The 23,174-nt window shown below is 40.5% G+C and overlaps 1 protein-coding gene across 3 annotated transcripts in view; it reads right to left on the reverse strand.

Moving 5' to 3' along the window:
- The window catches only part of COL11A1 (collagen type XI alpha 1 chain), a 269,666-nt gene that overhangs the window by 29,955 nt on the left and 216,537 nt on the right, over positions 1–23,174 (reverse strand). For all 3 annotated transcript variants that reach the window (XM_006032152.3, XM_014523947.2, XM_006032150.3), the window contains 5 exons: positions 19,059–19,112; positions 18,392–18,499; positions 18,138–18,191; positions 17,419–17,472; positions 15,920–15,973 (listed from right to left, as the gene is read on the reverse strand). In XM_006032152.3, the coding sequence (XP_006032214.1) occupies positions 15,920–15,973; positions 17,419–17,472; positions 18,138–18,191; positions 18,392–18,499; positions 19,059–19,112 (324 nt within the window). The remainder of the gene's footprint in view (positions 1–15,919; positions 15,974–17,418; positions 17,473–18,137; positions 18,192–18,391; positions 18,500–19,058; positions 19,113–23,174) is intronic.

A 23,174-nucleotide genomic window follows, 5' to 3' on the forward strand; every position in this document is an offset into this window, starting at 1 on the left:
TAGGGAAAGTGTGTTAGGCATGGCACAAACACTAGCTCATAACCAGTATAATAAAGTCATATAAAATATAACAGGACATTTTCTTATGAATCCTAGTATATCAGTAAATAATACAATTGACATTTGGTAATAATCTAAATGAAATTTATATCTTGATCCTCTTAGCGATAGGATGAAAAATATCAGTAAATCCTTATTAAACTTTTCCTTTATTTTTATATAATTCATCTGGAGTTAGAACAGCTGCATTTAAAAGACAATGGATTACACTTAAACAGTGTAAAAATGAGAACTCAACAATCTGATGACAATGAAATTCACAAAAATTAAGTTAAAACTATAATTAAAAGTTGAACATTGGCTTAGATCGGCTCCTATCAAACTTCATAGGGATTTCATCATGGCTTTCAATTAAAATGTAAGCAGCAGCATCTTGTTCTGTTATATGGAGAATGGCACAATATGTGCTTCTTCACGCCCTGAGCTGTAGCTCCCAGTTCAAGTATAAATTCAATCTATTTATACTAAGGTTTAATTTGGCCCCCACAGTTTCACAGGATGACATATTATGATGTATACTGATGCAAAGCTCTATTCACTTGAATTGAGGTACTGAGGATTTACATCCAATTTTAAACATTTAGTTAGAGATATGCAAAGATTACTCATTCAATCCCGAAATGAAGCCATAGCTAGGGTAGAATGTAGGACCTACTATTCTCCCCCGTTGGTGTACAACCTTTGTGCCTGGACAGAAAAGTGAAGGACTGGATCTTTTCCCACTGAATGTACTGCAACCAGAATATAATTAACCAAGTTGTAATTTAACTATGTGTTAACAGCAGTTATGCTTCTGTCATGGCCATCTATAATAACCATGAATAATAAGGGATACAGATTTACATACTACAGCACAATGTACCCAAACAGTATCATGGGGAATGGTATAGTACTGACTCAAAGGAACAAGAGGAATCTATTATGTCACCACTGCTACCAGCCCAGTCTGTATTCACATTTGTTTTTCATGCCTAATTGTCATGGATCCACACCAAAAAACAGGAACAATAATGGGATGCAGAGCGCTTCATGCAGAGATATTTGTCCTGAGTTAGATTTATGTTTTCTCTTTTTCCAAAGCTAATGATAAGCTGTATTTATTTGTATCACTTTTATCGCTGCACAGAACTTGTTATTCTATGTGTATGTATCTATGCAATTTTGTGTCATAATTTAAGCAAAAGGTTATAGACAGATCTCTAGTTAATAGCTATTTACATGTCAGAAAAAACTGTAGTATGCAGGCCTAATGGACAGGGCAAAAGATAAACTATTGAGTATCACATGTCAATTGTTTCAAAAGGGCAGGAGCAATTGCCCCCCTCAGACACATGACAGTAAGTGTAGTAGTGATCTGCATGCAAAGGGAAACATCAGCCTTACAATAACAAAAATATTTCAGGGAAATGGGCCATAACTAGGGAAATTCCAGATTTCCCTGGCTGGAGGAAAGTTTCTGGAGGATTTTCCTTAGCAAATGGAACAGTATTGATGGAGAGTGGGGCTGGATTCAACATATTTTAGGCATTGTCACTAAGGTAGTGGGGTGGAGGGAGGGGAGAAGGAGGAATTGGTCTTCGGCTTTTTCCATGGCTAGGGTAAAACCAGGACCCCTGCTATGAGAGATGGCAGAGTCAGCAGGGTGCTTGGAAGAAGGACAGTAATAGAGAGAAGGCAGATTAAGAAACCCAGGGAAATGGCTGGAGCCAGGCCCAGCCCCCCTGCCCCAGCCACTGCCTCTGCTTGCACCTGTGAGGTTTCTGTTCTGTCCAGGCAGGGCCACTCATCATTGAGGCTTCCACCCAGGTCCAGGTTTGGTGCTGTAGCAAGTATGGCTTGCAGGTTCCTTCCAGTGATGCCAGGTCGGGGACCACCTGCAGTGTGAGTGGTGCCTCCTGGTGGTACCTCTCAGGGAACAGGCAAGAGAGCTACAGGAAGAGGTGGTGAGGCTCCAAAGCAACCTCCACCATGAGGAGTTCATCGATTCAAGGCTGAAGGAGACCTGTGGGATTGTGGAGGAAGAACTGCCAGAGGCAGTGCTAGAGAAGGGAGAGGACATGGACTCCCAAGAGGGTGGAAGTTGGAAGCAAGCAGAAATTTTCATCTCCACCTGCATCAGTTTGTCTGGAGAACAGATATGCAGCCCTAGCAACAGAGAGGGAGGAGCATGTTGCATTGGTGGAGGAGGAGAGGCCAGGCCACACCAAGGTGGGAAGGATTGAGACAACCACCACCAAGAAGAAGCAACAGGTGGTAGTGGTGGTTGGAGACTCCCATCTCCAGGGGACAGAGGGAGCCATCTGCCAATCTGACCTGTTGTTTTAGGAAGTCTGCTGCTTGTCTGGAGCCCAGATCTAAGATAGCATGGAGTGACTACTGAGACTGATCTGGCCCTTTGACTACTACCCCATGCTGCTCACCCATGTGGGCATCAACGATACTGCCAGGGAAGGTCCTGAGCAGATCAAAAGTGACTACAGGGCTCTGGGTGCAAGAGTGAAGGGGACTTGGGCTCAGGTCATGTTCCCTTTAATCCTTCTGGTCAAGGGAAAAGGCCAAGCAGGAGTGGCTGCATCCTGCAGATCAATACCTGGCTGTACAGGTGGTATCGCAAGCAAGATTTTGGCTTCATTGACCATGGGATGATGTTCCAAGAAGAAGGATTGCTGGAAAAAGATGGGATCAACCTGATGAACAGAGGGAAGAACATCTTTGTAGATAGGCTTGCTAGCCCGGTAAGGAGGGCTTTAAACTAGATTCACCACAGGATGGAGACCAAAGCCCTGAGGTAAGTGGTTGAGCTGAAGGAAGAGCAAGTAGGACAATATGGGATGTGTTCTCATACTTTCTGAAGAATCAGGACAATTGACCAGTTACCTTAGGTGTTTTTACATGAGTACACAGAACTTAGGAAACAAGAAGGAAGAATTGGAAGTCCTTGCACAGTCATGAAACTAGGACATGATTGCAATAACAGAGACTTGGTGGGACAGCTAGCATGACTGGAGCACTGTCATGGATGGGTACAAACTGTTCAGAAAGGACAGGCAGGGGAGAAGAGGAGGAGGAGTTGCACTTATGTAAAAGAGCCATATGATTGCTCAGAGCTCCAGTATGAAACTGGATATAGGCCTGCCAAAAGTCTATGGGTTAGGGCCAGAGGGGAGAGCGATGAAGGTGATGTTGTGGTGTGGGTCTGCTATAGGCCATGAGACCAGAAGGAAGTGGTGGATGAGGCTTTCTTCAAGCACCTAGTGGAAGTTTCCAGATTACAAGCCCTGGTTCTCACGGGGGCCTTCTATGACCCTGACATCTGCTGGGAGGGCAATACAGCAGTGTGCAGGCAACCTAGGAAGATTTTGGAAAGTGTTGGGACAACTTCCTGGTGTAAGTATTGGAGACACCAACTAGAAGCTGTGCTCTTTTTGACTTCCTGCTCACAAACAGTGAAGAATTAGTGGGGAATGTAGTAGTGGATGGCAACTTGGGCAGCAGTGACCACAAGATGATTGAGTTCAGGGTCCTGAGGAAAGGAAGGATAGAGAGCAGCAGAGTAAGGACCCTGGTCTTCAGAAAAGGAGGCTTTGATTTGCTCGGGAAACTAATGGGGCAGGATCCTCTTGGGAAGTCAGTCTGAGGGGAAAAGGAGTCCAGAAGAGATGGCTATACTTTAAAGAAGCCTTACTTAGAGTTCAGGAACAAACCATCCCATTGTGCATGAAGACTAGCAAGCATGGCAGAAGACCAGCTTGGCTTAGCAGGAAACTCTTCAGTAAACTAAATCACAAAAAAAGGAAGTCTATAAGAAGTGGAAACTTGGAGAAACAACTAGGGAGGAGTATAACAGCACTGTTTGGGCATGCAGGGATAAAGTCAGGAAGACCAAAATGCAACTGGAGTTGAAGCTAGCCAGGGATGTGAAGGGTAACAAGAAGAGTTTCTATAAGTATATCAGTAGCAAGAGGAGGATCAGGGAAAGTGTCGGTCCTCTACTGAATGGGGAAGCGACCTTGTGACAGGGTGCAGAAAAAGTCTGAAGTACTCAGTGCCTTTTTCACCTCAGTCTTCACAGGCAATGTCAGATCCCAGACTACTGCAATGGGTGGCACAGTTTTGGGAGGAGGTGAGCAGCAAACAGGGGTGAAAGAAAAAGTTAGGGATGATTTGGAAAAGATGGAAGTATGGGACCAGATGGGATGCACCTGAGGGTGCTACAGGAGCTGGCTAATCTGACTGCAGAGCCACTGTCCATCATCTTTGAAAACTCATGGTGATCAGGAGCAGTCCTGAATGATTGGAAAAGGGCAAACACAGAAAGGTAAAAAGGGGGAGTTCCAGGGAACTACAAACTAGTCAGCCTTACCTGAGTCCCTGGAAAAATCATGGAGCAGATCCTCAAGGAATCAATTTCTAAGCACTTGGAGAAGAAGGTGATTTGGAACAGTCAGCATGGATTCACCAAGGGCAAGTCAGAACAACATGACTGTCTTCTGTGATGAGATGACTGGTTTTGTGGGTGCAGGGAGACCAGTGGATGTGGTATACTTTGATTTTAGCAAGGCTTTTGATGTGGTCTCCCACAACATTCTCACAGGGAAGCTAAGGAAGTACAGACTCCCTGGACGAATGGACTGTTAGGTGGATAAAAAACTGGGAGCATTGGGCTCAGAGGGCAGTAATCAATGGCTTGATGTCTAGTTGGTAGCCGGTGTCAAGTGGAATGGCCCAGAGATCAGTACTGGGGCTGATTTTATTCAATGGCTTTATCAGCAACCTGGAAGATGGCATAGAGTGTATCTTCAGCAAGTTTGCAGATGACACCAAGCTGGGGAGAGTAGTAGATACACTGGAGGGTTGGGCTAGGATTCAGAATGACCTGGAAAAATTGGAGGACTGATCCAAAAGAAATCTCATAAGGTTCAACAAGAACAAGTGCAAAGTCCTGCACTTAGGATGGAGCAATCCCATGCACCAGTACAGGCTGGGGGCTGACTATCTGGACAGCAGCACTGCAGAAAATGACTTCGGGGTTACAGGGGACAATAAGCTGAATATGAGCCAACATTGTGCCCTTGTTGCAAACAAGGCTAATGGCATACTGGGCTGAATTGGTATGTGTGGTTGCCAGCAGGTCAAGGGAAGTGATTATTCCCCTCTATTCAGCACTGGTGAGGCCACATCTGGAATACTGTGTTCAGTTTTGGCCTTCCACTACACAAAAGATGTGGATAAATTGGAGAGGGTTCAGTGGAGGACAACAATAATGGTTCAGGGGCTGGGGTGTATGGCTTATGAGGAGAGGCTGAGGGAACTGGGCTTATTTAGTCTCACAGCCTTTAACTACCTGAAGGTGGGGTTCAGAAGAGCATGGAGCTAGACTGTTCTTAGTGGCGGCAGATGAGAGAACAAGGAGCAATGGTCTCAAGTTGCAACGTGAAAAGTTTAGGTTGGATATTAGGAAGAATTTTGTCACTAGAAGGGTAATAAAACATTGGAACAGTTTACCCAGAGAGGTTGTAGAATTTCCATCCTTGGAGGTGTTCAAGACCCAGCTAGACAAAACTTTGGCTGGGATGATCTTGTTGGGGATGGTCCTGCTTTGAGCAGGGGGTTAAACTAGATGACCTCCTGAGGTCCCTTCCAATCCTAATTTTGTATGATTCCAAGAAGGTAAGAAATTGTATCTGTTATTTTTCTTTCTATTTTTCATTCTCCAGACTCTATGGACATTTTTTTGCATTTATTTTCTTCTACATAATAAATCCTTTTGATGTTTTGTTGCCTTACTAATAGACTGTGATAAATTGTGAACTTGGAACAAGTGGTATTCCAGGCATGCCTCTTCTACAAAGGAGGTGACCCTTACATTTTGCCTCATGCAAGGGGAAACCACCTGGAGCTGGCAAAGATTCCCCTGCTGAAGATGTACAGTCTGCTGTATGGCAGTGTAACTAAGGCTTGTGGGGTCAAAGAGACATTGCAGGAGCAAACTTGAGTCTGTTCTTTGAGACAAGCAGCAAAAACACAGGGAAAAACCTGGGGCTCTGAGGTCAGATCTATGACACTGATGTTGAACTATGCTTAACTACCAAAGTCTGAGTAGGTCATCTTTTAAAGTGGTCACAAATTAAAATGATTAGCAGGTATATGAAAAAAAGCACTTAGATACATTTTAAAGGAAGGAAGCTTTCCTCTCTTCTGAATCAACTTTATCTTTATCGCTAGAAAATCATTTTTGTCCAACTTCCTGAAATGGTTAAAACCATCATTTTTCAGCTTCAGAAGCTGAAAGGGGTTGAGTGCAATATTACATATTTGAGAAATATGTTCTCTGCATTATCTAGGAATGCAGCTGCAACGTCAATTAGCAGAGCTAAAAACACTGTGATCGCTAGATTATAAATACAATGAATCATGATTGCTAAACAAAGGGGGTGCATTAATTATCAAGCAGTGCCAATGTTGCATCAAGCGCAAAGCAGGTAAATGAACAGCTCTTTCTAACAGACTCTGATTGCTGGAATAGCACAGATGGTGCTTCTACAGAGAAAGACTACTAATTGTTATTTATCTTACCTTCCTACACTTGAGTTGTTGTAGTGTCTGGTAAATTTTAACTGACATAAAACACCTCAACAACAATAAGTTCAAATTAATGCATGTTTTCTCCCCCAGCTATCCTGATGATGTTTATGATTTTGTGTTACACTTCAATTTGGATATAATGCCAGATAAATTCTATACAAGCATGTGAAGTAAACAGAAGAAACTTTACCCAAATTTATGTTATATCACCTTTGTAGACTGGATTCTTTTTCTGCATTTTCCCTTTTAGAATTTTCTGATAATTTAATGTTATTCATAGCTATCTGTAGTTTGATTGAAAATATACTTTTTACTGAAGAAAGTACCATCAATTATTTCCATGGCACAACACCACTAGTCAGCAATTTGTTAGGATCAGAACTGAGTTCACAACATTATTATGCATTCTGTATATTTTTACTCAGGGGGAAAGAGGAATTCAGCTTCATTTACAAGTGCTGTGGACATCCTGCTGAGGCAGCAAGATGCTATCACCAAAATGGGAAAAAAAATCCTGCATAAATTATATGTTATTTTTCAAAGTGTTGTATGTTATTGCACATGACACATAAAGGGAACTAAGTGACCAAGCAGTTACCTTGGCTTCTAGTTTTAAAATGTCAGAAGCCTGCTCTGATGCACAGTCTAAAACTATTATTTTATGCAAGTCCATACATTTTCTAGGCTGGAAAAAAAATGTGGATAAATCTCATTTTGACTTTTTCTACTTTATCCCTTTAACCTTATATTTTTAATATGATGTACAGAGCTTTAGTTGTGAGTAATCAATTTGACCTCATAAACTAGCATGCCAAAATGTCAAGAGCCTTGTAGCTGACAGGCCCAAAATACACACACACCAAAAACCTGAGAGAAAAATAAGCAGAAAAATCAATTGATTGAAGGACCCAGTTCACTCTGATGTATTTATTTTTATTGCCTTGTATACATGTAGGATATTGCATATAAAACTTGGCTTTTTAAAAAGGACAAGAAAATCAGTAATATTGGATGACACATTAAACTTCCTTTTAAACTTTGTCACATAAAATCTAAGAATTTGGAGCAAATAATATGGTAGCATGTTTTGTAATAATGCTGAAATGTACATCCTGACTAAAGAATATATTCTGAAATGAACAAGGTAGATATATTATCCTAGAGCAGGGAATACTTACTTTTATCAGTCGTCCAGATTGCATCCTCATTTTGGTTTATTAGCCCTATATTTGTCACCTGTGTGGACTTTCTATTTTATAAGACTTTAGCCATCAGAATCAGAACCTAATCACATCTCACACTTACTTTAAGTGGAATGGTGAAACTGAAAACCAGTACAATTTTCTAGAAACACAACTCTTGTAACGCCTTCCCCCCGCCCAAAAAAACCCAACCAAACAAAAAAACAACCCACCCAGCCCAGCCCAGCCCAGCCCAAAACAAAACAACTCTGGTAAAAAAAAACAAAAAACGGGCAAATCCTAGAGCTCAAGCTCAAAACTGACATTGACAAAATCAAGCTATATTGGTAATCTCTTGATTCCTAGATAAAGATGTAAGAATTGGCTTAATGTAAAACGAAACATTATAAAGCAAACTCTTCTTTCTGTATCTTGAAAGCACTTTATAAATATTGGAATAATCTTCCTCACACCCAGTAAGATAAGCAAGTTTTTAATCCTTATGTTACAGAGAGGGGAACTCAGACAGTGAAATTAATGTCTTGCCTACAACAAAGAAGGATCACATATCAAGAAAAGATTTGAACAAAGTTCTTCCTGCTGTCAGGACTCCAGATAAGCCAGTAGACCACTATATGCCTGCTGCTCAACACAGAATATAATGCACATATACACAGTGACTCATTATATAATGGTATGTACATGTTGGAGGCCCTAGGCTGACTGCCATCACTATAGATCCTGTCAGAGGCGACTGGTAGGGGAAAGCCAAAACACTGAGCATTACTCAAAAAAGTGGTAACAGAGGAATGTGTGCTCAGGGGTATGTGTTTTGAGATGACTCCATTCTCAGTGTTTGGTGATGAATGTTTTTATGCATATAAAAGAAATAAAAATGACTAAAATAGGAAGTAAGGGTGCTTATGCTCTGGGAGGTGTGTGTATGTGTGTGGGGGGGGGGTGCTTTAATTAATGCAGTTCTGAGAGCCATGCTCATTAAAAGCGCCCACAGCATCATGTGAATCAGCATCTCTGCACTGAAAATGTCAGGGGATGGGGTACTGCACTTTGAATTAAAGCTCATCAAACAAGCTTTAGTTCAAAGCCCCCCATGGCCAGGGGATGCTGATACACGTGACACTGGAGATCGCTGGAGTGTGGTAATAACCATGCTCCAGCAGATTCTATTAACTGAGTCTGCTCCAACACACTGTAATGATAGCATGTCAGAGCACCCTCCCTGCACATGTAGAGGGTGCCTACACACATGCTTAGGGAGGGGAGGGCATTTTAATTAGAACAGGGATGCTTTAACTAAAGCTCATTTGACAAGCTTTAGTTAAAGTGCCTCAGCAGCCATTTTTAAACCTGCAAGGCCTTATACAAATGACACTGTGGCAATACTAGAGCGTTTCAATTAGAACATGTCAAAGCATGTGTATAGGTACCTCTACTAGAGAACAACTCTGAGTTAGTTGACTAAAATATAGCAGTGATCCTTAGTATCTCTCTGGGATGCATACAGGACCCCCAATACTTGAATTGGATCAACTTCTGAGGACACACAGCTACCTCCCTATTTCTATAAAATGGAGTACTAACATGCCGGGAGAGGGTAATAGTATTACTTCTACACTTTAGTCAGGAAATTCAGATTTGGTTATAAGCTGCTCTCTGGGTGTCCAGTGGGGAAAACAAAATTCTTTCCATAGTGCCTAGAAAGGTAATTAATTGCTTTGAGAGAGAATATGAAATTGCTCTTGCCATTGAGTAGGTAAAATGGTAATATTCCTTACTTCTTAATGCCACAAGTTGTCCAATCTACACATAACCCAATACATTTATTCCAATAGGATTTCAAAGACATGAAAGAATGTTTCTGGGCTTGCCTAAGCAAGACAAGAAAATATTTATTGATTTTTTTCTGCCCTGTATTTTGATTGTTCCTTTTTAGAACCTGAAAACTAGACAAATTATTTTTAAAAGTACAAGAAAGTTCATAATACACAATTCTTTTCATATTTTAATTATACATGTATTATTAAAACCTATAAGAAAACATGTAATTTAGCTGAAATAAAGGTTAGCATGTCATGTCAGATAAATACCTCTTGATTATATAAACAAGGAGACAGTATAAAAATGTGTACTATATTTTGTGCAAAAGCCTTTAAACCTCATTGGATGGGATCTTCAAAAGTCAATGAAAGCATTTCTATATATTAAAGAGAGGCACAATTAAGCCAATGCTGAGTCTTCTAGAAACTTTGATCCAATAAATTAATCAAATAGTATTTTAGAACAGATGTCTTGCCTTGGTCATCTATTGTTTTAAGTACTCAGTGGGTGCATCTACATGAGATACTACACTGCTGTAGCTCATTGCTATGGCGACGTAGCATTAGCAGGCACTAACCGCAATGCTGCAGCTACTGCATAGTAGCAATGAGCTACTGAGCACTAGGGTCAGAAAAAACTCGTGTGCTGCTGTGACTGCACAGTACTGATGGGTACTTCACAGTCATTTAGTACTTAGTGCTAAATACTAAATGACTGCGTAGTACCAATGTGCAGTGGGGCACACATGTAGACGCTCTATTGTTTATGACTGAAGGGCCGAATTCTCTGGCAAACCGGAGAATCTGGCCCTTCATTCATTAGCTATAAAATAACTTCAAGTAGATTTTTCTCTTGCTACATTCATAGTTTTCTGAATACAGTGTGTAAAATTCCTTGACAGATTTCCACGTACAATTATTATCATTTGTGCTATAACCATTTCTTAGCATAAATTCCTTATGACAGTGGTTCACAAACTTTTTAGACTCAACCTGGATAGACTCAAGGCACCCTGCAGAAAATGGCTGCTCTCAGTTTTCCCCCTTTTTTGACTACAGAAAAACTAATAGAGCAGTTTTTCGGTTGTGAAGAACTAAAACAGACCACAATTCTGGATTTCAATTTGAAATCTCTGGGTTTATCTTGCAAATCATGTATGTAAACCTCATAGTGTTTGTAAGTCTCTCACATTGTTTGGCACCCCTCAGCATCCCTAAAATGTTCTCAGAGAGCCCCAGGGTACCACTGCATCCTGGTTGAGAATCACTGCCTTATAAGTATATGTCTGAATTCATCCATGAATAGCTAATTCCAAAAAGCAGAGCCTGTAAGATATTAATAATAACCTAAATCAACCAGAACCTAGTTAATTTCTTCCAGAACATATTCACTTCATTTTGCATACTATATAGATAATTATGCCACAATTAAAACCCCCTCTTCTTGTATAAGCTTCTGCCCAAGGCAAAGGTGTACCAAGTTCCTGCAGCCTCCCTGGCAAAGCAGTAGGGGGCACCAGAATATGCTATCATCCATCCCCCAGGAGACTTTGCTATGGCAGGTGCAGCACCATAGAAGGCCCTGTGCATAGTAGTGCATTAAGGTGGAGAGGTGTCAAGTTGAATGGCACCTCCTACCCCAAAGGAGTTTTGCTACTGGAGATGCAGCTCCTTGCCCAGTAGACAAAACAAGCTTCCTAGGAGCTGCCCCTGGTGTCCTGTTTGGTCTTTACCATATGCGCCCCCTGACCCCCAGATATGCTACTGGGTGAGGAGCTGCAGCTCCCATTGCACAAATCCATGGGAAAGGGGCACTGTTCCATTCAACCCCACCCTCCACATACTATTGGTGTAGACTGATTCACAGATTCATAGACATTAGGGCTGGAAGGGACCTTGAAGATCATCAAGTCCATCCCCCTGCCCATGGGGCAGGAAGTCAGCTAGGGTCAAAGGATCCCAGCAAGATAAGCATTCAAATGTTTCTTGAATGAGTCCAGAGTAGGTGCCTGCACCACTTCTGGAGAGAGTCTATTCCAGACCTTGGGGGCTCAGACAGTAAAGAAGTTTTTCCTTATGTCCAGCCTAAAACAGTCTTGGAGGAGTTTATGACCATTGGTCCTTGTTATCCCTCAGGGCGCTCTGCTGAACAGATGTTCCCCCAAATCCTGATGCACAACACTTACGTACTTATAGGGAGCCACCAGGTCACCCCTGAGTCTGCGCTTTTCCTGGGTGAAGAGTCTCATGACTCTCAGCCATTCATCATAAGGTCTATTCTCTTGCCCTCTGATCATGCGCATGGCTCTCCGCCTATAAATTTATTAGGGGAGGACAGCAGAGAATTGGGGATGTGTTGTTTACCAGAGCGCCCCAGGGAGTAACTAGGAATAATGGGTGCAAACTAGTGGAAAGTAGATTTAGGTTGGACATTAGGAAGACATTTTTTCCAATAATGGTGGCCAGAGTCTGGAATGGGGTTCCAAGAGAGGTGGTGCTGACACCTAACTTGGAGGTCTTCAAGAGGAGGCTTGACAATCACCTGGCTGGGGTCATCTGACCTCAGTCCTCTTTCCTGCCAGGGGCAGGGGGTCGGACACGATGATCCACTGGGTCCCTTCCGACTCTATAATCTACGAATCTGGACTCTCTTAAGCTTCTCGACATCTTTCTTGAATTGTGAAGCCCAGAATTGGATACCGTACTCTAGCTGCGGCCTCACCAAGCCCAAGTACAGTGGGAAGATGACATCCTGAGATTTACTTGAGAAGCATCTATGGATGCAATCCAGAGTTTGGTTTGCTTTACCAGCTGCAACATCACATTGGTGGCTCATGTTCATCTTATGGACAGTCATGGCCCCCATGACTCTTTCAGCCGTGGTGCAAGACAGCGTAGCACTGCCGAGCCTATAAGTGTGCTGCGGGTTTTTTTTTCCCCCGAGGTGGAGTACCTTGCATTTTTCAGTATTGAACGTGATGAGGTTTACATCTACCCACTTACTAAGCTTATCCAAGTCTGCTGACTTCAGAAGATTGCCTGGCTTCTATGACTAGGTGGCATAGGCCTGCTCCTGCCATGGCAAAGACTTCTGGTGGGGAGAGTATTTTGCACGCCTTCTAAGTTACACTAGTTACTAAGAGGCTAATTGCACCCCTCTCAAATTATGCTACTGGCCCAAAGAACTGTTTCACCAAAAACTAGTTATTTGGGGCATCTCCCAGGGAAACAATGTGGAAGTGATAATATAAGAAGTCAGATTTTTCTAAACTCAGAAACTAGTTATAAATACAATTTATTATGACTGAGAAGAGAAATCGGATTCAGAAAATTCCACATCATCTGAATATTTGGCATGCATATATATATATATATATATAGATATAAACCTGGAAATAAAAAAGAAAAATGGAAGGGAGAAAATCATAATAAATGATAGAGTGAATATAGAGAGTAGGTGAAGAGAGGCGTTTAGGGACCACACTTACAAGTATGAACGTTGAGGTTAGTTAGTTTGTCATTACAGACAGAAAAATAGATTAGAAGGAATGTTGCTTTCCAGTTATACAGTGGTCATGCCACAAGTCTCCACTTCTGTATGCAGCAGCATGGCTGTTGAAATGGCATGTCTACCTGATACAGATGAGAAGATGTTTGCTAGGTTTCCTGATAAAACAAATTCTACTGTATTACTTATTACGTTTAGCAAATGGTAGTTTGAGTACCATCGCATTAACAAAATAATGAAGGCTGAAATCCTTCATTATCTTTTTTAAGCGCAACATAAATATAGCAAAATATTTTCTACAAGCATTAAGGTTTCAAGCATTCATTTAATACAGAATCTGCTACTCCAGAGTATATTATTAGAGAACTCAAGAATGTGATTACTTGGCAAGAGATATACACAGGGTTTTTTCTCTTTTATTAACACTAAATTGGAGGTGTGTAGATAAATGCTTGCATTTTTACTGTGCTTTTATCTAAACACAATCAAATATAATATATCCTTTGCTGGGAATAAGCGGTTCCCTTTCAAGGTAATAAAGCTGTGAATTGTAATTTGGTATAGAACAAATACAAATTTGGTATAGAAGAGATTGGATATTAGCAAACATATTAATTGCTAATATCCAATCAAGCTGTAATCTGATTCTAGTGATAAAATTGCTAATGATACCATAATCATTTGCAGTGCTATGAACATACTGTTACTTGGTGGAGCAAATAGATTATTGAGCAAAATAGATAAAACTAATTCAGTATGTCAGTTTGTTCAAGCCTATTAAATTGACCAATTTAACACATTTGGTTAAATAGCTTTCAGCTTACATTTAATGATGCTATCTTTTTTTTTTTTAAGTAAGAACTGTGTGTAATTACTTTAATGAAAACCTAGGCTGATGCATCCACGAAAGGTCTGTAGTTGTAGCATTATTTACACATTTCGATTAGCTGCATTTGTAATACTTGAAAGACACAGGAACAATGGGAGGGCTTCATAAATTGCAGAAATGCTTACTATTAAAGCTGTTTACAAGGTGGATATAATGGAGGTAAAAAAACATAATACTTTGCATACTTTATTTTATTTCAAGTGCCAAAAATTAGATTTAATATAATATATATTTGCTAATATACCTAGCAAATTTTTAAAGTCCTTTATGGGAGTTAGAGAATTATTTTTGCCTACTGCCAATAAAAGGCAGATCTCCTGAAGTATTTTGTCTTGTATTAACCTTCTAACATCAACCTTTCAGTATTTCCATATGTAATGCTTTTTTTCACTCACAGCTCATCAGACAACACCAGCTGCATAATATTTCACTTTGAATAGATGAGACTGTTCTGGTTTGTCAGCAATGTTTACACAATAGTGTGCTTGAATTTGGATTTTAAATATGGTCAAAAGTGTGCACAAATTGAAACTAGCTAAATGACAAACAAGTCTAGCTGGAACAATATATTATAATCTAATTATTATTCAGTAACTAAAAGATAGCCTCAAGCATTGTTTGAACTTCAGGGAAGCTATATGAATTTACTGGAAGTAGCCAGTAGAAGTTACTCAGCTGAACCTGTACTGATTCTCATTTTTTGTCCAGGAATAAAAAAGCTACCTCTGAATGCTATTCCTTATGCTGGCAGAAATTGAATTTTTGGGGGCAAAAGAAATAAGGCACATTCTGGCTTTTTGTTTGGCAAGAAAAGGTTATAGGGAATCAATACTTCCTTATGTCTATGTTCTGCTTGATGTGGACAAGCAGTGGCCATTAGGTAGATGGTTAAGGCTCCCTGATTCTTCATTGGCAGGCCAGCCACAGAATGAATTAAAAGAGCTTTGTTGTTGCTCTAACTTATTTCATTACTATAAAGTCCCAACTATTTCTTCCAAAACTTTGAATATCACAAAAAGTGTGACTTTCATCATAGTTTTAATTGCCAAAAGGCATTCTTCATATTCATCTGTTTTTTGAAATTTCAAGTTTTGCCTTAGTTTAATGAGCTTTTAGGCAACCATATTTTTGGAAGAAGTAAATTATCTTATCTTTGCAAGAGAGTATGCCAGAGTTGAAAGCAAAGTAATTAAATGTGACTTTAAGGATTGGAAACAAAATGATGCTGAATTTGTTGTAAAAACAAATTACTACTCAGGTACCATCTTTGCAAATCACCATGGAGTATTTTGTGCATCCCAGGTGTGGGTTAGAAACAAGATGTCTTCTTCCACTGTACCTGGAGTGTCTCCTGAATTTGATGCATAAACTGACCACAACTGAAGGGCCTGCATTCTCTTGCAGGTACCCATTGCTACCTCATAGGACTGGGGCTAAAGCCATACCACTACTCTCTTTAGCTTCACATTGGTCATTAGTGCTTTCTACCACAAACACACTGCACCACTATGGACTGTGGCAGTAATTATGCTCCATCTATCCTTTGTTCCAATATGATCCAGGAGACCCTTATCTCCTGATACTCTTCCTTGGGAGGTTGGAGTTCTTTTCCAATCCTAATACAAGTCTCAAAGCCAACACAGGCCAAAGACACCTTTTCAAAACCCCTTCTTTCTAGGCTCATCATGAATCTATATGTCTTTCTTTGAGTAGTAAAACAAACCCAACCATATTTCAAATGTTGCAATCAACATATAAAATAGGAATAACACTGATAACAAATACCTGAGCCCATTAGGAGCTCCTTAAAATGCAGTGTCCTGATCAGAAAGATGTACAAGAGACAGAAATTACTTACTCTCTTCCCAGGAGGACCAGGTGGGCCAGCTTCACCTGAAGGGCCTGGTGGACCCTGAAAATACAAATGATCCATAGTAATATTTCAAGGCCATTTGATGAATGGTAGTAAAGAAAAAAAGTCTCTCTCCCCCACCCCACCTCCACCCACACAGCCTTAAGCACAACAAATGTAATTTGAAATAATATAGCATCTTTCATTAAATAAAAGAACTTGATAGTTGGTTAAGATCAGAAATGTGGGTAAAAATGATGCCTGATTACTCAGCAAATCTTAGCCTGAATGTATTTAGAACCCGATCTGGGATTTTTAGTGAATCAAACACAACCATATTGAGGGGTTTTGTTCCCTTTCTTTTGTTAGTTATTGGAAAACATTTCAAACTAAAAGGTGTAACAGAATAATATGTTAGCTAACTGCCTCATTTAATTAAAACTGTTCTTATGCTTTTCAATTTTCTACCTTTGTGTGGGCTTCTCTACACTGTTGAGGCTGATTTGGTTGTTACTGAACTAGGCAACTGCTGTCAATTTCACATTCACTTTTATTAGAATTCAATTATTTTTGCAGCTTTTACTACACAGGCCAATGCTCCATTATAGATAATGCACCCAAAAAAGGTTAAAAATGAAGGACTAAGTTCATCCCTGATGTTACTCTACTAAAGTCACTAGGATTATAAACAAATGTGATCTAAGAAATTAATGTGTGTAGGCCAGTATGAGATATAACAGTGTTTTAGCTTCTCGCATTTTTATATCTTGGCATTCAGCTCTACAGATAATTCTGTCAATCATAATGTTCACCAAAATAAATATTTACTACAAATAAGCTAGAATAGGAGGACAGGAGCTGGGAGCTGAGCAGCACTGGGGCAGGGTAGCGCTCTACCCCTCCCCACCCCTTCACCTCCCCATTGTGGTGCTGCTCAAGCGGGGAAATCCTACTTCTGAGGCAGTTCCTGGCCAAAAATGCCTGAGCAGCCAGGGACTGGCCAGGAGTTGTCCCACTTCTGCAACAGCTCCCTGCCAGCTCCTGGCTGGGCGGTGAAATCCCTGAGCAGTCTAGGGCTGACCAGAGGCTGACATGGGACAGCTCTTGGCCAGCACCGAGCTGGGCAAGGAAGGATAGAGCTCCCCAGTCCCAGTCCTGTGGAGAGCCAGGAGCTGAGCCATACTGGGACAGGGAGGGCACAGAGAGAGCAGTATGCCTTTATAGCACTAACAGCATGTGTAGATGTGCCCATTGAATTTCACTGGAATCTGGGTATCTCTTTTGTTTCCTACAGAAGCCAGGTACGCATTTCTCACCACAAACTGTGTCTATATTTGATCACTCATACTCAAAGCCTTATTGTGATTAGTGCAGAAATGAATGGATAGTTTACAATAAATGCAAAAGGCAAATAATTTTAAAATATTCTCTTATTTGAATTTGGGGTTTTTTCTTAATGTTGAAGAATACATCAAACAGAAATTGTTAGTGTCAAGTTTACTTACAGGCTGACCAGGGTCACCATCTTCACCCTTCTCCCCACCAGTACCATCCTGACCCTGCAGAAACATGGGAGAAAGAAGCTCAATACTTAATTTAATTAAATTTTGCAATGCTACTGTATGTTCAGATGCACTACTCTTTCCTAGGATATGTTCTTAAAAATGTATTAGATATTATTTAAAAAAATAATAATTCCATTATACACTCTTTATTAAAATGTATCAGTTTTTAAGATTCCAGAAACACAATCAGCTGGAACAATATCACTCACAGGCTAGACTGGAGTTTCTTAACTTATGAGTTGCGACCCAAAAGTGGGTCACAAAAATTAGTGAAAGGGTTGTGAACAAACTTAAAAAACAGATTCTTCTTTGAAGGAGTAAAACATGGGAAACTGTGGCTTTTCCCTTGCGGGGTAGCAGAGTTCCAGCCTACGAGGGGCTGCTTGGGGCCCCCCACACCACACCCTTCCCCTGCCCCACAAGCCCACCTCCTGCCCCACACACTGGTGGGCTGGGTCCTGTGGGCAAGGGGCAGCAAGTCAGGAGTGAGGGGTACTGCGTCGGGCCTGGCCATTGATGGTTACAAGTGGGTCCTGGTACAAACAAGGTTGAGAACTACTGGACTAGACCACATTACCACTGAAGTTCATGAAAATTTTAACTTTGGTTTCAGTAGAAACCAGGATAAGGCTCTCAAATTGATTTGCCTAGATACTTACACCAGGGCCAGGTTCACCAGGGGGTCCAGGATCTCCAGGGAATCCAACAGGTCCCTAGACAAATTGGAAAGGAAACCAGACAGATGTCATCCACCACCAAGTGTGTAAAAGTTATTTAAAAATACTTTAAGGAGACAATATTTAACTCAATATACACCATAGAAATGCATATATAGCCCTATACGTTTATTAAATGAATTGATGTTTTATTTGACACAAGAATGGTTTACACTTCCAATGCACTTGTCACTTACTGGATTACCCTTAGGCCCATCGTCACCTGGAGGGCCTTTGGCACCTGCAGGTCCAGCTGCCCCAGGTGGTCCAGCTTCACCTTTTTCTCCTCTTTCACCTTTTGGGCCCTGTAAAAGAAAATATAGAAAATATTTGCTTTCTGAAAACGGCATAGCCAGAAGATGGAAGGGAAGCTATAAAATAAGTACAACTAAAAGCCTACATTTTAAACTTTGAGAAATATCAAATTTTATCATAAAAACTTGTCTTTTGACTAAATGCTAGGTCCAAACCAGCCTCCAGGTTGAAATTCCAGAAGAACCCAGGCCTAGATTCACATGTGCACCTAGCTATTAGCATCCAGGAAGATTTATAATTTTGAATTAACTTTTCCCTTAACAAAGAAAAAAGTAATACCTGGAAGAAATAGTTTTATTAAACAATACATGGTAACTTGTTCGGATAAGATAGATGTCCACAAGTGTAATTGCATTGTTAGTATATAAGAGGTGAGCTATAATTGAAAGCAAATACGTTACTTTTTATAAACATCAGTTCTTCAGTTAAAGTGTGAGGAAAACTTCTGAGGATCTCATAAGTAATCTGATTATAGGAAACCAGAAATTCCTCTATAGGATTTTATACCACGTAGCTTATTTTATCAGAATTATTTTAAAATATACTCACAGATGTACCAGATTCTCCAGGAGGTCCAGGATTACCTGCTTCACCAGGTTCACCCTATAAAAAAGATAATGATTTATAAATAAAAATCTTATTTTCTTTTTTATCTGTCCAATCTTTTGTTTAATTAAAAATATGCCTTGTAGCATATTTTTAAATATGAAAGTTTCCTGTTTGTCATCTTTCTTCCGAATGAAGAAAACAAACACGTGTTGACCATCTGCATTTTTCTTCCATCATCATTTTTCATGTTCTTGTCTGGAAGCAAATCCGTAAGAACTAGCAAATACCAATTGAAAATTAATTTCCATTGATGTTTAGCCTTTATTTCTAGGTCTTTAGTGATATAATAAATAATAAGGCAAGCCATAACAAAAGAATAAAATAATAGAATAGCAATAACATTTCAAAAGAGACCACCAAGACCCACACTGTGCTTTTACTGCTGAAGGGAATTATTTAGTAAACCAGATGGCTTCTAAAAGAACACCATATGCAAACAATCTGTGCAAGTCAAAGATTATACCATATTAAGTGAACATTTAAGGTAATTTATTCTCTTTTTGAGCCAATACACAGTACGGTTTATGTCAAAGTCTGGCTTTGCAGGCACTACTTTTAAAGTTTAGTTATGAGCAATTATTTTCTAGCTCAATAGACTGATAAATAAACCTTTATAGAAAACTAGTTTGTTACTAAAATGTTCTGCTACTAATGCCCTGAATATATAAATCTGTGAATACATAACAAAACCTGTTTTCTAGCCATCAGAGTGTGCTCAGGTGAGAACAGCATGATTTACTTAAAAGATTTTTTGATATAATGTGTGGAATTACTTATACCTATTTTTTTTTTTGCTCAACAAATGACAAAAGGAAAATTAGAAAAATATTCAATTTACTCCAATAGAAAAGTTAAAAGTTCAAGCTAAGTTTATACCTTTTTTAAAATAACTGAACTGTGTCAAAATTGGTCTGAATTTTGCCTTAAAATAAGAATAAAAAAACATGCAGATCAACAAAAAATGAAAGACCTATGCAGAGAATTAAAATGTACATATCATGAATTAAACTGCCTAGGCTCTTCAAAGTCTGAACACTGCATACACCTCTCCGCACCATAACTCATTTTACATAAGGGGCATGTCTTCAATCTTCATGTGGAAGGGGTCATTTGTCTAGTCTGTATTGAAGCACACATATGATAAAGATACAGATGTAGCTTAAACAAATTGCTCTTCTGCCCTGGAAGAATTTTCACTGACTTCTGCAAGACTAAATATGGCCCACTTCATAGGCATAACTTTTATTTTTGCCAGGAGGAGGGCGGCTAAGATGATGGACATGTGGAGATGTTTCACATTTCACGTGACAGTCCTCTTTTTGAGGGGGGTCAGGGCCTACAGGCCCCCACGTACTTGGCACATGTGGCCCACTGTAAATATGGTTTCAAACTATAGGAAAAAGATACAGATTTTTCTGCTGATTATCAGAGCTATTATCTGATAATTTCTGCAATTACCAAAGCATTAATAAATCTTCAGAATCTTAAGAAGTACTTTTAAGTGCTTTAAAATGTCTTTTATCAACTTGATTTTAGAAACTGTTTACTATAATTTTTGCAAATCTAAACTGTCATTAGTTTATTAGTGGTAATAATCTCTCTTAGTGCTTGCCATTACCCTTCCTAAGTGTAAGAACTGTGGGGAAAATAAGATAAATTGTCTAGGAAAGTTTCAAAATATCTTTCACTGGAGGTTTTTCAAGAAGAGGCAAAGTAAGCATCTTTCTGGGATGGTGTCTGAATAATGAATGCTGAATTTTTTCAGGGAGTTGGTACCTTTCAAGCCTATACTACATTGCAACAGCTGGCTCTAGAAAAATACATCTAGGATACTTATACAAGTTACATTTTTTGTGTGATTGTGCCCCTGGAGTGCACAGCTGGAGAGCACTTTTCAAATGGACGATCACATGAAAAATTAACCTTTTCAAATCAGCTATTAGCTAAAGATGCTATTGAACACAACACCTTAGGGAACTTGTTTTCCATTGAGGTTTAATTTTTAGCATCTTTGCAGAGCTGGGCTGCTGCTTGCACCAGCAATCACCAGCCCAGCCATGCCTCACAGGAGAAGGGGAGGAAGCAGCACACAGCTGCCAGCTGGACTTTGCCTGGCCGGAGCTTGAGGGGAGGGGCAGGGTGGAGTGGAGTCCCCTTGCCACGTGACCCCCCCCTGCTTCCCCACAGCTACCTCAGATGAGGTATTCGGGGAAGCAAGTCTGGGCCTGTGAGGCAAGGGGGCTCTATTCCACCCCCCTAGCTCTGGCCATGGCTGCTGCTACTGCTGCCAAGCTACTGCTGCTACTGCCCAGGCAGGGGGTTGGGGAAGCAAGCCCTGCCTTACCTTTTCAGCCTGGCCCAGCTCCCACCAATACCCCAGCCAGGGTAAATGTGGAGGGGGGGTCCATATGAGAGGAGGCCTCTCTTCTCCTACCCCCTGACTGGGGCTTTTGACAGCAGCAGCGCTGCCAGCTTGGCTTTGCTATGGGTGAACCTGGCAGGAGGGGGGACAGGATGGAATGGACCCTCCCTCACCTAGCAGGTTCAGCTACCCCCAATACCCCAGCTGGGATAGGTGGGGGGGGAGGGAGCATGCTGGGTGAAGGGGCTCCATTCCATCCTGAGCCCCTACTCCAGCTCTTGTCTGGCAAAGCCCAGCTAGCAGCTGTGTGCTTCTCCCTCCCCTGCCTCCTCACTCTCCTGCTGATAGCCCTGGAGCTGGGGGGATGGGGAAGGGAAGGGAGGAAGAGGGCAAAGCTGGGGAGAGGAGTGGTTCTGCAGCCTCCTCTAAGGCTGCTGGAGCACCCCCATCTGCTGGTCAGGGCCAGTGCAGGCGGGCTTGAGCCCCACCCTCCCCAACCCAACAGGCAAACATCTGTTGGGTTGGAGTGGGGTGGGGGGGCCTGTAAAGTGCCATGAGTTAGAGCTCGGCCCCTAAACAACTGTAGGCACCCACAGAGAGTATATATTCATGGGTATTAAATACATGACCAATCTGTTTTCATCCTGTTTCATTCAGGTATGAATAAATAACTTGATTTTTGCCTTCTAGCAAAGATCAAGTAATTTATTCATACTTGAATGAAACAGAATGAAAACAGATCAAGGGTATAAGAAATTCAACTCCTGATATATCATCTACATGGGAAATACCTTTTGCTCTATCAGGGAAAGAAATCGTATGATCTAGTTTTATTCCATCTCTAACTATTGCACAGCAAATCCTGAGGCTATAAATCAGATCTTTTTAAGGGCAAGCCTGAAATATCATAGGATCTTTTTCAGACAAGTGCTCAGCAAGAACAATCCTAAGCTACACATAGTGATACAATGGCACTAACATACAATTCTGGAATCTTCTATCATTCACGTAGAATATTTTTATTCAGTCCAAGGTCTCAGTTTTAAAGTCTTTTCTTTACAATTAACCAACTAAACTAGTTCCGGAAAATATACATGGAAAGTACACTAGCAAAACGATACTGGATGGAAGGCTGCCACCTTTTGGTTATGTTTTAGAATACTGTAACTAGTTTACAATACTGTAACTAGAATATTGTAAGACCACTGTAACACCAACTGAGCATAACAGTCAATGTAAAAGGATTTTCATAACACTTCTGTTTCTGTTTGTCTCCTCACAAGGAATTCTCAAAATCTGAAAAGGCTAATATGTGGATAAAAGTGAGACTAGTACCAAAAAAGGTACATCTCCTTTGGAAAAAAAGTTACATCTATTGGCTTATATTCAACTCCAAGGTACATATGCTGTTTTTTAGGATTTAAACAATTCACAGGACTGTGCTATGCCTCTCAATTTAATTCAAAGACAAAAAAGAGATTTTGGAAGAAGCTGTGTGCACATGTGTGTTTGCTGGTGCATGCATGTGCACATACGTATGTGCGCAAACTCGTGCAAGTGTGTTGGTGATAACAGTCAGAGAGGCACACAATTAGAAGCACGTAATTAGAAGTCTACTTCTTCAGTGAGTATAAATTGCCATAGGGTCACTTTGGGTGAGAGTGTTGTAAATATTGCAAAACATTAATAAGTTT

This window comes from Alligator sinensis, unplaced genomic scaffold (assembly GCF_000455745.1).
Source record: "Alligator sinensis unplaced genomic scaffold, ASM45574v1 scaffold329_1, whole genome shotgun sequence".
Classification (NCBI taxonomy): domain Eukaryota; kingdom Metazoa; phylum Chordata; order Crocodylia; family Alligatoridae; genus Alligator; species Alligator sinensis.